The 13,893-nt window shown below is 37.8% G+C and overlaps 1 protein-coding gene across 3 annotated transcripts in view; it reads right to left on the reverse strand.

The window, feature by feature from the left end:
- The window catches only part of GPR137C (G protein-coupled receptor 137C), a 64,790-nt gene that overhangs the window by 41,862 nt on the left and 9,035 nt on the right, over positions 1-13,893 (reverse strand). For all 3 annotated transcript variants that reach the window (XR_016217823.1, XM_002718247.6, XM_089309708.1), the window contains exons 2-3: positions 1,811-1,854; positions 149-377 (exon numbers count right to left, since the gene is read on the reverse strand). Coding sequence is in view for 2 of the 3 variants with exons in the window: in XM_002718247.6 (XP_002718293.1) it covers positions 149-377; positions 1,811-1,854 (273 nt within the window). In the remaining variant the exon portion in view is untranslated. The remainder of the gene's footprint in view (positions 1-148; positions 378-1,810; positions 1,855-13,893) is intronic.

Here is a 13,893-nt window from a genome sequence, read left to right on the forward strand (position 1 = left end):
AAATAAATATTTTTAAATATGTATCTGTTATTTAGATTATTTCTAAAAATTCAACATAAAAGCAATATAAACTTGCCATTAAAACATTGTTCACAGGATAAGGATATGAAATCAAATTTTCAAATGCAAATTTAAGAAATATTCTTACCTTTGATTCGAGGTAGACATTTGCAGATGACATTTTTGTAATTTTGCATATGTAACTAACTAAAGAGATGGCACAAATAATAAACAGGCTATCATTAATTAATGCTCGAACAAACACAGTCCATTTCAACTGATTTTCTGGAACATCTCCATGGACTAGCATGGCACAAGTCAAGTTCACTACTAAAAAGAGAAGGCTTGCCAGTATAAAGCCCAGATGCAGTAGAATTCTGAAAGAAAAAAAAGTATTAGATACTTATAAAACAAATAAAATTAAAACTAATGAGAAATTTAGCTCTGAATTAGTATGCTGTTTCAGGTAAAAAATTCCTTCACTTTAAAATGTTTTTAATTTCATTAAACACAAATATAACACTCTCAGAATTATCTGTACTGTTTTAAAATCACATAGATTTTTAAGCATCAACTCAGAAATAACCTCATGAGAACTTGAACTCAGTTGCCTCTACCAGGAAGAGTAATACAGGACTATTTCTAACACCATTTCAAATAATCCCTTAATGTTTCATTTATATAACCATCAAGCATATTTTCATTGACCCTTTAATCTGAGAATTATCAGGCTTTTATAATTTTCTTAGAAAATTCATATACTGTACTAAAATTATCAATATTAAGATGCAAGAGAAACATTTTAAAACATTGTTCAATCTTATGAACCTTTGATTATCCATAGCAAATGCTGATTTCAAAGTTAACTGAACAACAGCAGGATAATATGGGATGTTTTAAGCACTCCTTAATACCCCAGCCTCTATGAAGCTACACATTCACCACACATCCAGAGCAACTCTGACATAAAATGCCTATCTCCATAAGAAAAAATAGATCTCATAAAAACTCTTCAGTAAAAAGGAAGAAGACCACAATTTCAGAGGAATCTGAAAATTTTTAGTACAAAAGACATCTTGTGAAAAGTTTATACTTCAAAATTTGCTACTTGTTAAAAGATTTGAAAGTTAGAGTTAGAGAGAGAGAGGTCGAGAGAGACAGGTCAGGAGAGAGAGAGGTTAAGAGAGAGGGAGAGAGAGAAGTCTTCCATCCACTGGTTCGTTCACTCCCCAGATGGCCATAAAGGCCAGGGCTGAGTCAGGCTGAAGCCAGGAGCCAGTAGCTTCTTCTGGGTTCTACACATGGGTAGCACGGGCCCAAATACCTGGGCCATCTTCCACTGCTTTCCCAGCACATTACCAGGGAGCTGGATCAAAGTGGAACAGCTGGAACATGAACCAGCATCCATATGGGATGCTAGCATTGCAGGTGGTGGCTTAACCCACTATGCCACAATGCTGGCCCCCTGCTACTGTCTTTTTTAAAAAACAGACATTGCCACTGCAAGTTTTTTAAAAAACATTGCTACTGCAAGTTTTAAAAAATGGTGATAGAGCTTTATATATTAAAAAAAGGGTATTGTTCAGTACGGTTGAATGGAGAGAACTATCGGCTGCTTAACTACTTCATTTGAGTCACTCTAACACTTGATTTCCTGTATTACTGCTAAGGCCCCTTCAACAACCACTTCCTTCTATTTTAAGAAGTCTACTCTTTAAAAAACTAGATGGTTTTTAGATACTCAGCTCTAATGTTAATGAACTAATAGTTTAAATACTTTTATAAAAAATTAGACACTCATGGAACTTACTTGTGTCTGTCAAGTTCAGTGGCACATCTGACTTTACATATGACCTAGAGAGGGTATAAAAAGAAAGCTTTAAACACATGTAACACAGTGTCTTCAATGTGCTTTGACTTTGTGCTTTAAAGTGATACAATTATAAATAATGATAGCAAATTAAGTTCAAATGTTAACTGCTGAGCTATCCTGTCACAAAACTGTACAGCTTTCCAAAGACTTAAAACAGTAAATTAGTAACTTTAGCCTTTTGTTTTAAAGATTTGAAAAGTTGTCATCAACACACACATACACACACCAGAGGAGAGAGAGAAAGAGAATGAATTTTGATCTTCTATCTACTGGTTCATTCCTCAAATGGCCACAATGGCCAGGGCTGGGCCAGGCTGAAGCCGACAGCCAGGAACATCATCTGGGACTCCCACATGGATGGCAGGGGCCCATGTATTTGGGTCATCTTCTGTTGCTTTGTCAGGCACATTAGCGGGGAGCTGGATATGAGATGGAACAGTCAGGACTTGGATGGGCGCTCTTAGGGAATATGCTGGTGTCACAGGTGGCAGCTTAACTTGGTATGCCACAACAGCCCGTTTTAATCTTAAACTTAACTTTATACCTTTAAAAATTTAAGCAGAATTAATTCAATTGAAAGATTCATCCAGCTTTTACTATGAGCCAGACATTGTGTTGGATGGCTAGCCACCTATCCTAAACCTCACTGTTATTCAGGTTTTGATCTAAAACAGAACTTCTCATTTAAGCATGAAAATGGCTGAGTACCTCCAAGGATTATTTTCCCCTATGATGAAATGTAGTAAAAGGACCCAAGGGCCTAAAAGTGAACACAAATAAGCATGTATCAAATTTAGCAAACTTCCTTCAAAAACGTCCTTGCAAATGGCAGGTGCTCAAATATTTGTTGAATAAAGTTAGGCAGGTAGGTAAGTTCAATATGAAATAAGCACGGTACATTCTGAAAACATAGTGAGAAAGATCTCAAGTCCTTACTAGTGAACGTGGACTTTATTCCATAGAAAGGAAGATATTGAACATTTTCACAAAGCTCTCCAAAAAAAGCAGTTTCACTCATCTGACATTAATAGGTTACAGCAGAGAAATTACAGGATAAAAAGACTAGTTAAAACACTGAAACAGAGTATCAACTTTGGAGACCTGGAAAGAGGAAAGTATAAAAGAAATATTTGAAAAAAAACCAGTGTAGTTACTTGATAACTTACTGATTTCATTCATTTACTGATCATCTATTAATGCCACACTCTGTAAAAGCTGTCATCGATTCATAAACAACACTATCCACCCTCAAGGAGTTCAGTGTAGGGAAGAAAGAGACAAACCATCTATTTGACACAATGTGATATAAATGCAAAAGATACTATCACCAAATCCAGGAAGGCAGAAACACTAAGGGTCACAAAGGGGTCAGATATGAAGGGTAAGTGGGGGGAAAAACCGTGCAGAGTTAGTGAGGACTTCTCAAAGGACGTCACATTTGAGCCAGCTTATGAGGCAGGTGACTGCTCAGGCACTTGGCTGTAATGTTCTGGGGTTAACACTACCACCACCTGCCAGAGGCCTGATGTAATGGAAGAGTTAAAATACTATTCTTTTTTACTTACTTTACTTATTTGAATGGCAAAGTTAGAGAGAGGGAGAGATAAAGAAGGAGAGAAGGAGAGAAAAAGAGGGAGAAAGAGAGGAAGAGAGGGAGAGAGAGAGAGGGAGAGAGAGAGAGGTAGGGAGAGAGAGGGAGAGAAGGAGAGAGGGAGAAAGGGGGAGAAAGGGAGAGTGAGAAGGAGGGAGGGAGACAGGGAGAAAGGGAGAGTGGGGGAGAGGGAGGGAGAGAATGAGAAAGAAGGGGAAAGAGGGAAGGGGAGGGAGAGTGAAAGTGATGGAGAGAGTGAGGAGAGGGAGAGAGAGGGAGGAGAAGAGGGAGAGGGAAGGAGGAAGGGAGAAGGGGAGAGAGGAAGGGAGAGGGAGAGAAAAGGAGGGGGGAGAGAGAGGGAGGGAGGAGAGGGAGAGGGGGAGGGAGGGGGGAGGGCTGCAATTGCTGAAGCTGGGCCGATCTAAAGCCAGGAACCAGGAATTTCTTGCAGATCTCCCACATGGGCCCAAGCACTTGGGCCATCTTCAACTGCCTTCCCAGGTGCATTAGCAAGGAGCTGGATTGGAAGTGGAGCAGCTGGGATCCAAACTGGTACCCATATGGGATGCTGGCGCTGAAGATGGCAGCTTAACCTGCCATGCCACAGCACTAACCCCAAAATATTATCCTGTCAACCTCTAAATTATACCACTTTTATCAGTCTCAGCTCCATTCATGACCACAGTGGATATTACAACAGCCTTTTAATTGGTTTCTCTGCCTCTATTCTGAATTCCATCTAAATTTTTAGATGTTCATTTTATATTTTTCCTTTATTTCCATCTCTATGTGACTTACTTAAGAATTGTGGTACAACATACATAATGTAAAATTTACCATGTTAAGTGTATGATTCTTTGGCACTGAGCACATTCCCATTGCTGTGCAACCATCACTCTCCAGAACATTTTCATCCTTCCCAACTAACTCTATACCATTAAAAGATGACTTTCCACGCCCCTCTCTCAGCCTCTGGCAATTACCATTCTATTTTCAGTCTCCTTGAATTTGACTACTGTACCCTAGATATCTCAAGTAAGTAGATTCACATGTTTGTCCTTTTGTGACTGACCTCCCTTAGCAGAAAGTCATCAAGGTTCATCCATATTGTAACATGTGTCCGAATGTTCTTTTTAAGGGTGAATGAGATTCCATTGCATGCATATACTATGTTTCATTTACCCATGCACCTGCTAATGGACACTTGGGCAGGTTCTACTTTGGGGCCATTGTAAATAATGCTGCTGTAAACGTTAGTGTTTTACACATGAATTTAAGAAATCATGGTGCTCCTCCACCCCTAAGTACTTCAATACACATACCCTTAAAAAAAGGAAATTCTCGTATGTAACCACAGTACAAAAAACAAAAATGACACAACTGAATACTGACACTATTATGTAAATTTCAGACCTTAATCATATTTTACCAGTTGTACCAACAATGTACTTTATTGAAAAAAATTCAAGATCACACATTACATATAGATTTGTGTATTTCACCTCCTTTAAACTTTCTCTCTTTCCTTTGCCTTTCATGATATTCACAATTTTCAGAAGCACAGACCAAAGATCTTATAGAATGCTTCTCAGTCTGAGTTTATCTGATATTTTCTATGATCAGACTCACATCATGCCTTTTGGTAGGAGTACCACAGAAGTGATGCTGCTGGTTTCTTCTTCGTGCATTAATTATATTGTAATATATTAAAAAGCTCAAGATGTTCAGTCATTTGTCGCATTACTGTGATGTCAACTTAATCAGCTGGCAAGGTGGTATCTAATAGCATAGGAGTTTCTCAGTTTTTTTTTTTTTAAGTTTATTTATTTGAAAGACAGAGTGACTGAGAGAGAATGAGAATGTCTTCCATCTGCTGGTTTACTTCCTAAATGTCCAAAACAGCCAGATTTGGCAAGGTTGAACTCAAAATCCAGGAATTCCATCAGGGTCTCTGATGTGGCACAGATTGAAATATATGAACCATCACTTGTGGCTATCCAGCATGCCCATTAGCAGAAGGCTGGATCAGAAGCAGAGAAGCTGGAACTCAGTCCAGGCACTCCCACATGCGATGTGAGCATCCCAAGTTGTGGTTTAACCTGCTGCACTTCTCCATTGTTAACTGTTTTCTCCACAGCAATGAATATTTACAGATGAAGTAAACATCTTTTATTGTTCAAGTTATTACTTATTAGTTTTAACATCAATGATTCTTATGGGAATAAATTATTTTTATGATGGAGCCCCTTCTTTTTGGAAAACAAATCTATATCTACTATTCTAGGAAAACATTTTATTATTTAGCCCCAACCTCTCATACTTGTATTCTTTTATTCTCACCTTCACTCTCTTGGTCTGGTCATTCTGAAATATTTATAACTCTCTAAATAAAGGGTTCAATGTCATTTTCAATCCTTTGTATGTATTTGTACTATATATAGAATATGCTTTTTTTTTTAAAAAAAGATTTATTTATTTATTTGAAAGTCAAAGTTACACAGAGAGAGGAGAGGCGGAGAGAGAGTCTTCTATCCGCTGGTTCACTCCTCAATTGGCTGCAATGGCTGGAGCTACGCCAATCTGAAGCCAGGAGCCAGGAGCTTCCTCTGGGTTTCCCACGCAGGTACAGGGCCCAAGGACTTGGGCCATCTTCTACTGCTTTCCCAGGCTATAGTAGAGAGCTGGATCAGAATTGGAGCAGCTGGGTGTTGAACCGGCGCCCATATGGGATGCCAGCACTGCAGGTGGCAGCTTAACCCACTATGCCACAGCGCCAGCCCCTAGAATGTGCTTTCACGGTCATGTAACAAACTCAAATTCATCCTTCAAGACTTTACTGGAGTGTCATAGTTTATACTGTCAGATTAAGCGCCTTAGGCACTTAGGGAAAGAAAAATGTCTCTGCATCTTTGCGTTACTAATCATACTCAGTGGCATTTGTTTATATACTTCTTTCTCTCTGGAGAGAGACTATAACTTAGAGTTAGCCACAGTGCCTAGCATGAAGCCTGGTTCATAGTAGGCTTTCAGAAAGTGTTAGTGAATTCATGTCAAGATAAGCACTTTGATGTGGTGCTGCGGTGTGTGGGAGTGTGTGAAATACAGCAGAAGGTGAAGCTGGAGGTCTCTAGAAGAGACAAGTTAGCTCCGAAAAAAAGACACATATTTTTCAGTCCACAAGAAAGAAAAGACAGGAAAAACTTGTGGAACTCCTCACAGAAAGTATACCTCACAATCTTTTTGCTAAAAAAACAAAAGAAAGAAAGAAAGAAAAAGAAATTCGGACATGGTGCACGATACAGAGAAGAAAGCTGAGAAAATTCAGTAGAAGGAGTCTTTTTGTTGTTGTTGTTCTTGTTTTTCTTAGAACAGCAAAAGGCAAGGTCATCTCCTGGGAAGGAATGTTAGGTTTAACCACTTGGAATATGAGAAACATCTGAACACATAAATAGAAGGTTTATAAAAGAAATTGATATGCAGGGAGATCCAGTCAGAGTTGGGCAGTTGATAGTAGACATGTACCACTGGCAAAGTTTCTTGATTTTAAAATTGAAACAATCTAACAGAAAAATGGATGGAACTATAAAAAGTTCAAATAACTGGGTTGAGTTTTTCATGTAATACTTCAGAGCTATAAAATGTGAGAACTATTGTAGAGAAAGAACTTACTCTGCAGGGTGAACTAGTTCAGCACAGCACAAAGTCAAGGGCTGGCACACTGACTTCTAGAATAGGAGAATGCAGTGGGGAAAGCGGGAGAGGAACAGTGATGAAAGTTTAGGGGAAAGGTGGAAAACAGAAAAAGGAGGGATTCCAGATATTTAAGGGAAATGCAAGGTAGTAGTCACGAAGAATAAATAGGTCTCAAGGGGTGTTCCGTGATGTGTGCATGCTACTGCGTGGCTCAAACAGAAATGAGGGTTTCAGAAGTCTGAGAAACAACTGAACTGAGACATTGGATGGGTTATCAATACGGGCTTTGAAAAAGATCATACATCACAGGAGACAAGGCAAGAAGGGTTCAAGTGCTGATTCATCCAGGAAGGTGGAGGTATCACAGCCAATGATGACCTAATCAGATGGCACACATTTCAGAGAGATGATGATGGTACAAACATCACTAAGTAGTAGTGAGAAGCAAAAAAACAGGCTGATTGCTCTTTCCACAAAAAGCACCAAGTATCATCTGGATAAACCCAGATTTCAGTGAAAGCATTTAAAAGGATCAGATAAAGAAGAGAAAGGAGATACAGTGTAGGGGTAATCTCTGAAATTACAAGTCACGTGATAATGAGTGTCTGAGAGGGAGCTGGGCTGGATAAGGAGAGAACGAAAGGTCAATTTCATCTCTGCTTCCCAGAATATGTTAGAACGTATTATACCCAGATGCTTCAATCAATAAATGATAGTAAAATTAGTAACAATGATCTGGTACTAATGGACTCCAAGTATTTTACAGAATATAACTAATAGGACAAGATCCTGAATAACAAAAATAGTAAACAAAATTATTTGTTATGATAGTGAAGATAATTAATGAAAAATAAGCACATGCTTTATGCATAATTTTCAATGCTCAGAAAGCAAATAACATACATATAAATGACTTGCTGACGTTAATTTATATCAGAGGGGCCACATCTTTCTAGATCTTTCTTAATACTAGACAAACTGAATAAAGGGGCCACTGAAAGAGGGATATTATGCTTAGTGAAGCCAGTCCCCAAAACACAAATATCATGCTTTCCCTGATTTGTGACAATTAACAGAGTACAAAATTGTATGTACATGAGTGAAATTGACATTGTGAGATTTGATTATTGTTTATAGCCCTCATCTATACTCTTGAGAAACAATGGTTTTTCTGTTTACTACTTGTTGAATTATTTGGTGGAGGGTTAAGTTTGTGATTATAAAAAAAAAAACTGAAAGCATGTCATTGTAAAAACTAAAAGAAAAATAAGAGTAGTAGTAGTAGGGAGGCTAGGAGTGAGGGAGATTGCATATTGTGGGAAGTATCATTATGCTTTTAAAATTGTATATATGGGCCAGCACTGTGGCACCGTGGGTTAAAGCTCTAACCCGAAGTGCTAGCATCCCATATGGGTGCCGGTTGGAGTCCTGGTTGCTCCACTTCCCATCCAGTTCTCTGCTATGGCCTGGGAAAGCAGTAGAGGATGGCCCAAGTCCTTGGGCCCCTGCATCGGTGTGGGAGACCCAGAAGAAGCTCCTGGTTTTGGATCGGCTCAGCTCCGGCCAATGCAGCCATTTGGAAGTGAATCAGCGGGTGGAAGACCTCTCTCTCTCTGTCTCTACCTCTCTACCTCTGCCTTTCAAATAAATACATCTTTTTTAAAAAAAAAAAACAAAACTGTATATATGAAATGAAAAAAAGTTACTGAAAAAAATTAAATGCAAAAAAAGAGAGGAATGAGGGAGAACTGGAAGTATGGTTATCTTAGAATTGTATCTATAAAATACAGGATACCTGTTATCTTTATGTTAATGAAATTTTTTAAAAAAGTCTTAAGAACTGTCAGGGTTGATGGATAGCAAATATTTCTCATCATATAACCCACTTATCTCATATACAAACTCGCAGTCCCTAATTTAGAAAATATTGATTTTTGAATCAATGAATATTATTACTAGCATATTCAATTTTGTTTTGTAATATTTGACCCACAAATAACTTCTCTTAAGTGATCTTTCCATTTTAAAATAAAATGCAGACTTCTATATTTTGTCTTGTTTAGTTCTTCAAAGGGAAGATGAGAGTGCTGCAAATATATTTTGTGAACATTATTTCATGTAAATTTAATACAAGTATCCCAGGATTTGAGGATAGTGTCCCTGTATGAGTATTTTTTGTCCTTCACAAATTTGTATGTTGAAATACTGGTGTGATCCTGTTAAGAGATGGGGCCTTTGGGAGGTGCTTAGCTTCTAAGATGGAACCTTCATGAATTGGTTAGCACCCTTATAAGAGAGACTCCACGGAGATGCCTCACTACCGCCATGTGAGGACATGGGGAAAAGGCACTGTCTGTGAACCAGAAAGTAGGCCCTGGCACCAAATGAGCTACACCTTCATCTTGGACTTTGCAGCCTCCAGGATGGTGAGAAACAGTTTTTGTAGCTGAAGAGCTCTCTAGTTTATGATACTTTGTAAGGTTCCCTGAAAGGACGGAGATATAAGGTTTATTCCGGAGCAGTGTATCATTTATCTTCCCTATAGCATGTATACCATGTTGCATGGAAGATGGTAGGTACTGAAATACCTAAAGAACAGAGGATTTTATATAGAATTTATTATTGTCCAGTTAATTTTTCTACTTTTTAAATTTAAAATAGCAAATTTACTGGCAAAAATATTGTGGTCATCTGGGGAGTGAACCAGAGGATGAAAGAGCTCTCCCTCTCTTTGAAACTTCCGCCTTTCAAAGAAATAAAATTAATCTTTAAAAGAAATTAGCTAAAGAAAGAGCACAGAACTTTAAGAAAACATTGATTAAGCACTTTCACTGAGAGACTGAAGGCTGGAAAAACAGAGTATGATTAATAAGCAATGAAAGACGGCAGCTGTAATTGAATTATTATAAAAAGTGGGTTCACAGGGATTTGAAATATTCAATTGCATCTTATTTTAGAAAGCAGATGATCTTCATGCTCTAAACACACTGAACTTTGATTAGTTTTAACATGTGTATCTTTAATAACTCCCATATCTCAAAGATAAAATTCAGCGCATTAGATTTCAGAACTATGTAAAACAAAGTTTTTTTTTTTTTTTAATTACCAAATTCCAGATGGCTTTATTAGTGTCAAACCGTTATAAAGAATTAAAGGGGTCTTGGATATCATGGAGGCCATTTTGCAAATTGAACCACTGTCTCCAAAAAGTAGTGACACAGCAATTTCAATTAATCCTATAGAGCAGAACTTGGACTAGAATTTAGGTCCCCAGGCTTTTAGTGCAGGGTTATTGCTGGATTCTATCACCTTAAACATATTCCTTAATATACTTAATAAGATTGCAAGGATACTTAATTTTTAAGTTTGACTTATGCTGTGGCATAGCGGGTACAGCTGCTGTCTGTGGTGCCAGCATCCCATATGGGCACCGGTTCGAGTCCTGGCTGCTCTACTTCTGAGGAAGATGGCCAAAGTGCTTGCACCCACATGGGAGACCCAGAAGGAGCTCCTGGCTCCTGACTTTGGATCGGCCCAGCTCTGGGCCATTTGGGGAGTAAAACACTCGAGGAAGCTCACTTTTGTGAGTGCACTCGCTTATTCTCATAACTCTGCCTTTCAATTAAATAAATAAACAAACCTTTAAAAAGTTTGTCTTTATTTTAAACAAATTAGATGAAAAGTTCCATGTTAAGTTAAAGATTGTGACTTTGGGAAGAAAAAAGAAATATTTCTTTTACATCTCCTTACTTTACCACTAATTAGCTTAATCATTTAAGTCATTAAGCATTGATCACATACACAACAATGTTAGGTGCTGCAAAATTTCCTTCAAAAGAAATGTAAAACAGTGACTGACCTACAGTAGTATATAGTAAAACAAAGGAAGGCAGACATTGGTGATATATCCTATGATGCATGGTACTTTTTTCACATTTGGTCAGACCTACAGCACCTTAATTTTTCCATAAGGATACATCACTCAGAGGTTATCTTAACTACTGTTGACAGGCATTAAATGTAATTGTTTTGTCTTATGGAAATTATGAAGACAAGATTTTATTTGCATGTTTTATTACTTAAAGGAAAGTAATGCTTAAGAAGACAGCAGTATAAATCAGATCATGGGTTGCATTTGTACACAACAATGTTTTGCATCACTTCTCCAGTTTTATTTTTAATAATACTTGCACTTGTCATTGTTTAAAAAGATTTCTCATTTTGTACTGAAAATTCTCATGATTTGGCAAAGTCATCTTACAGCTGAATTGAATTAATGTAGCTGTCCTCTTTAGATACGTACTGCTTCACTACAGTCACCACTTCTCCCTATTACCTCTCAGGTAACAATGTTAGGCCCCTGTAGGCATTTGAGTTCAGGACATTTGTTTAAAGCAAGCAGGTTTTTCTTGAGAGGAACAGGCAGATAAATAGGAAAAGAAAGTAGGGTAGATAATGTTCTGTTATAAAATTAATTATTCAGGGTCTCTTTCCTCCCTTGATATTTGGGATATAGTCAAAAAACTTCATTCATTCAGTAAATATTTATTGAATATCTAATACATTGGGTACCAGTGATACAGCCAGAAGACACTTGGTTCCTACTCCTACAGTGTTTACAGTCTAGTAAGCTCTCATAAAGAAATCCTACAAATATAAAATGGTAATTTCACAAGGACATGAAGGCAAGAAGCATAATGCTCTGCTAGTCTATAATTTGGGAATCTGATCTACTTGGATAGTGGGATGGAGGGTAGCCGAAGATGTGTCACTCTGGAATTAAGAGTTAATTAATCAAAGCAGGAGGAAGGAACATTCCAAGCAGTAGGAACAGAATATGGAAAGGCTTTGTGACAGGCGGGAAATGGCAAGAGCCAAGAGCTGAAAGAACATTTAGTTCTGCAGTGCAAGAAACAAAGAGCACAGCACAAGATGAGGATGGAACTCCCGATACATAGAAGACTTTATCCTAGAGAGTAACTAGACCCAACAGAGGAATCTGGAGGTGGCACCGTTATAATTAGATTTTTGTTTAAAAAGGAAAACTCTGGCAACAGTGTGAAGAAGGGACCTGTGGGTTCAGAGGGTACACACATAAGGCTAATGGACTGGACAAGGGATGACAATAGCCTGAACAAGGTGCTGTGATGGGCAATGGACTTAAGAGATGCTACAAGGTCACAGGATTTGATGGTGGAGTGAATGCGAGATATGAGGAAGCAGGAGCATCAAGAATGATTCACAGACTCCTAAATAACATAAATGGATGGCAGTATTGGGCACTTAAGTTGGCAACAAAAGCAGGGAACCAGGTTTTGTAGGAAACAGGTATGGGATGGGGAGGGAGAAGGAAAGATGATGAGCTCAGTTGGGGAAACACAGAATCTGAGTGCTTCAGATATTATGGGGATGCCAGTCTAGTGTAGAATCTAGAAAACCAAAGCTCTATGGAGCCGTGAGGGTTAGGATCAGGGATACATGTGTGACTCATCTGCTTTTAGGTGGCATGATTCCATCAATGTGGATGTCATCACTTGGAAAGAAGAGACCATCTAGGCTTACATCTTTAGAAACATTAACCTGTTAAGGCAAGGTAGAGGCAGATCAGCTGGGATAGAATCTAGAAAGGCAGTAAAAAACTAACATGGGGTGCTATTCAATGTGGTAGCCAACAGAAAAGTGTTAAGGAGAATATGGGGAGTCACCGCTGAGAGATCAGCATAGGTGGGGGCTAAAAAATGCCTACGACTTGTTGATTCCAATGAATGGCATAGGGTAGCTTTTGGCTTTGTCAAGATTCTACTGTATGTTTTCTATTTTATTATGTTTTACATTCATCTCCTTTCATTTGTTTCCTTTGGATTCATCTCATTGCTTTTATAACATAAATTGGACACTTAGCTTGTTGTTTCAGGTTTTAAAAAACTGTTTGCACTTAAGGTTCTAAACTTCTGCATGTCAATGTAGCTGCATCACTCAAGTCATGATATGCAATATTTTAATTAGCACACTCTATTTTCTAAATTCAATCTCACTTCCATCCTTTACACATTTCTTCATTACAGTTTTAAAATTTCTAAGTGAACTTTAACAAATTATTTCTGTTACTAAATTTTAACTTAAAGCTTCATGGGTGAGAAAATGTAGCCTACAAAATAACAATTCCTTGAGACTTAATAGCTAACAATCAACACCACAAGCCATGTACCACTTCAAACATTGAAATGAATTATGTAACTTAACCTTCACAGCAATTTTATAAAGCAGGTACTATCATTATCATTTGAAAAATGGGAAAATAGGCTACCAAAAACTTTACATTACACAAAGCTGCACATTTTACATTTCACCCCTACTTTAGTTTTCACTGAGTGAATTGCAAATAGAGCCCTGTACTTTTCCTAAAATCAGTTTCATTGAGGTATAACTCATACAACATACTGCATGTACTGAAAGCATACAATTCTAAGTTACAAGACTTACATACAACCTATGAAATCATCATAAAATTCAAAGAATTTTTTCCCACTCACTAAATTTCATACTGTCAGTTTGTTGTGCATCTCTCCTGTCCCAGACCCTAGGCAACTAGTGATCCACTTTTTTTTTTGACTATGGTTGCATTGTCTAAAATGCAATATAAATGGAATTACATTAGTGGGAGCTTATTTTTGTGTAGCTTCTTTCATTCAGCACAGAGATTTATGTTGTTCAGGTTTTTTTTTTTTTTGCCAGA

Source organism: Oryctolagus cuniculus, chromosome 12 (assembly GCF_051225735.1).
Source record: "Oryctolagus cuniculus isolate XC-2025 breed Fujian yellow rabbit chromosome 12, ASM5122573v1, whole genome shotgun sequence".
In the NCBI taxonomy this organism is placed as follows: domain Eukaryota; kingdom Metazoa; phylum Chordata; class Mammalia; order Lagomorpha; family Leporidae; genus Oryctolagus; species Oryctolagus cuniculus.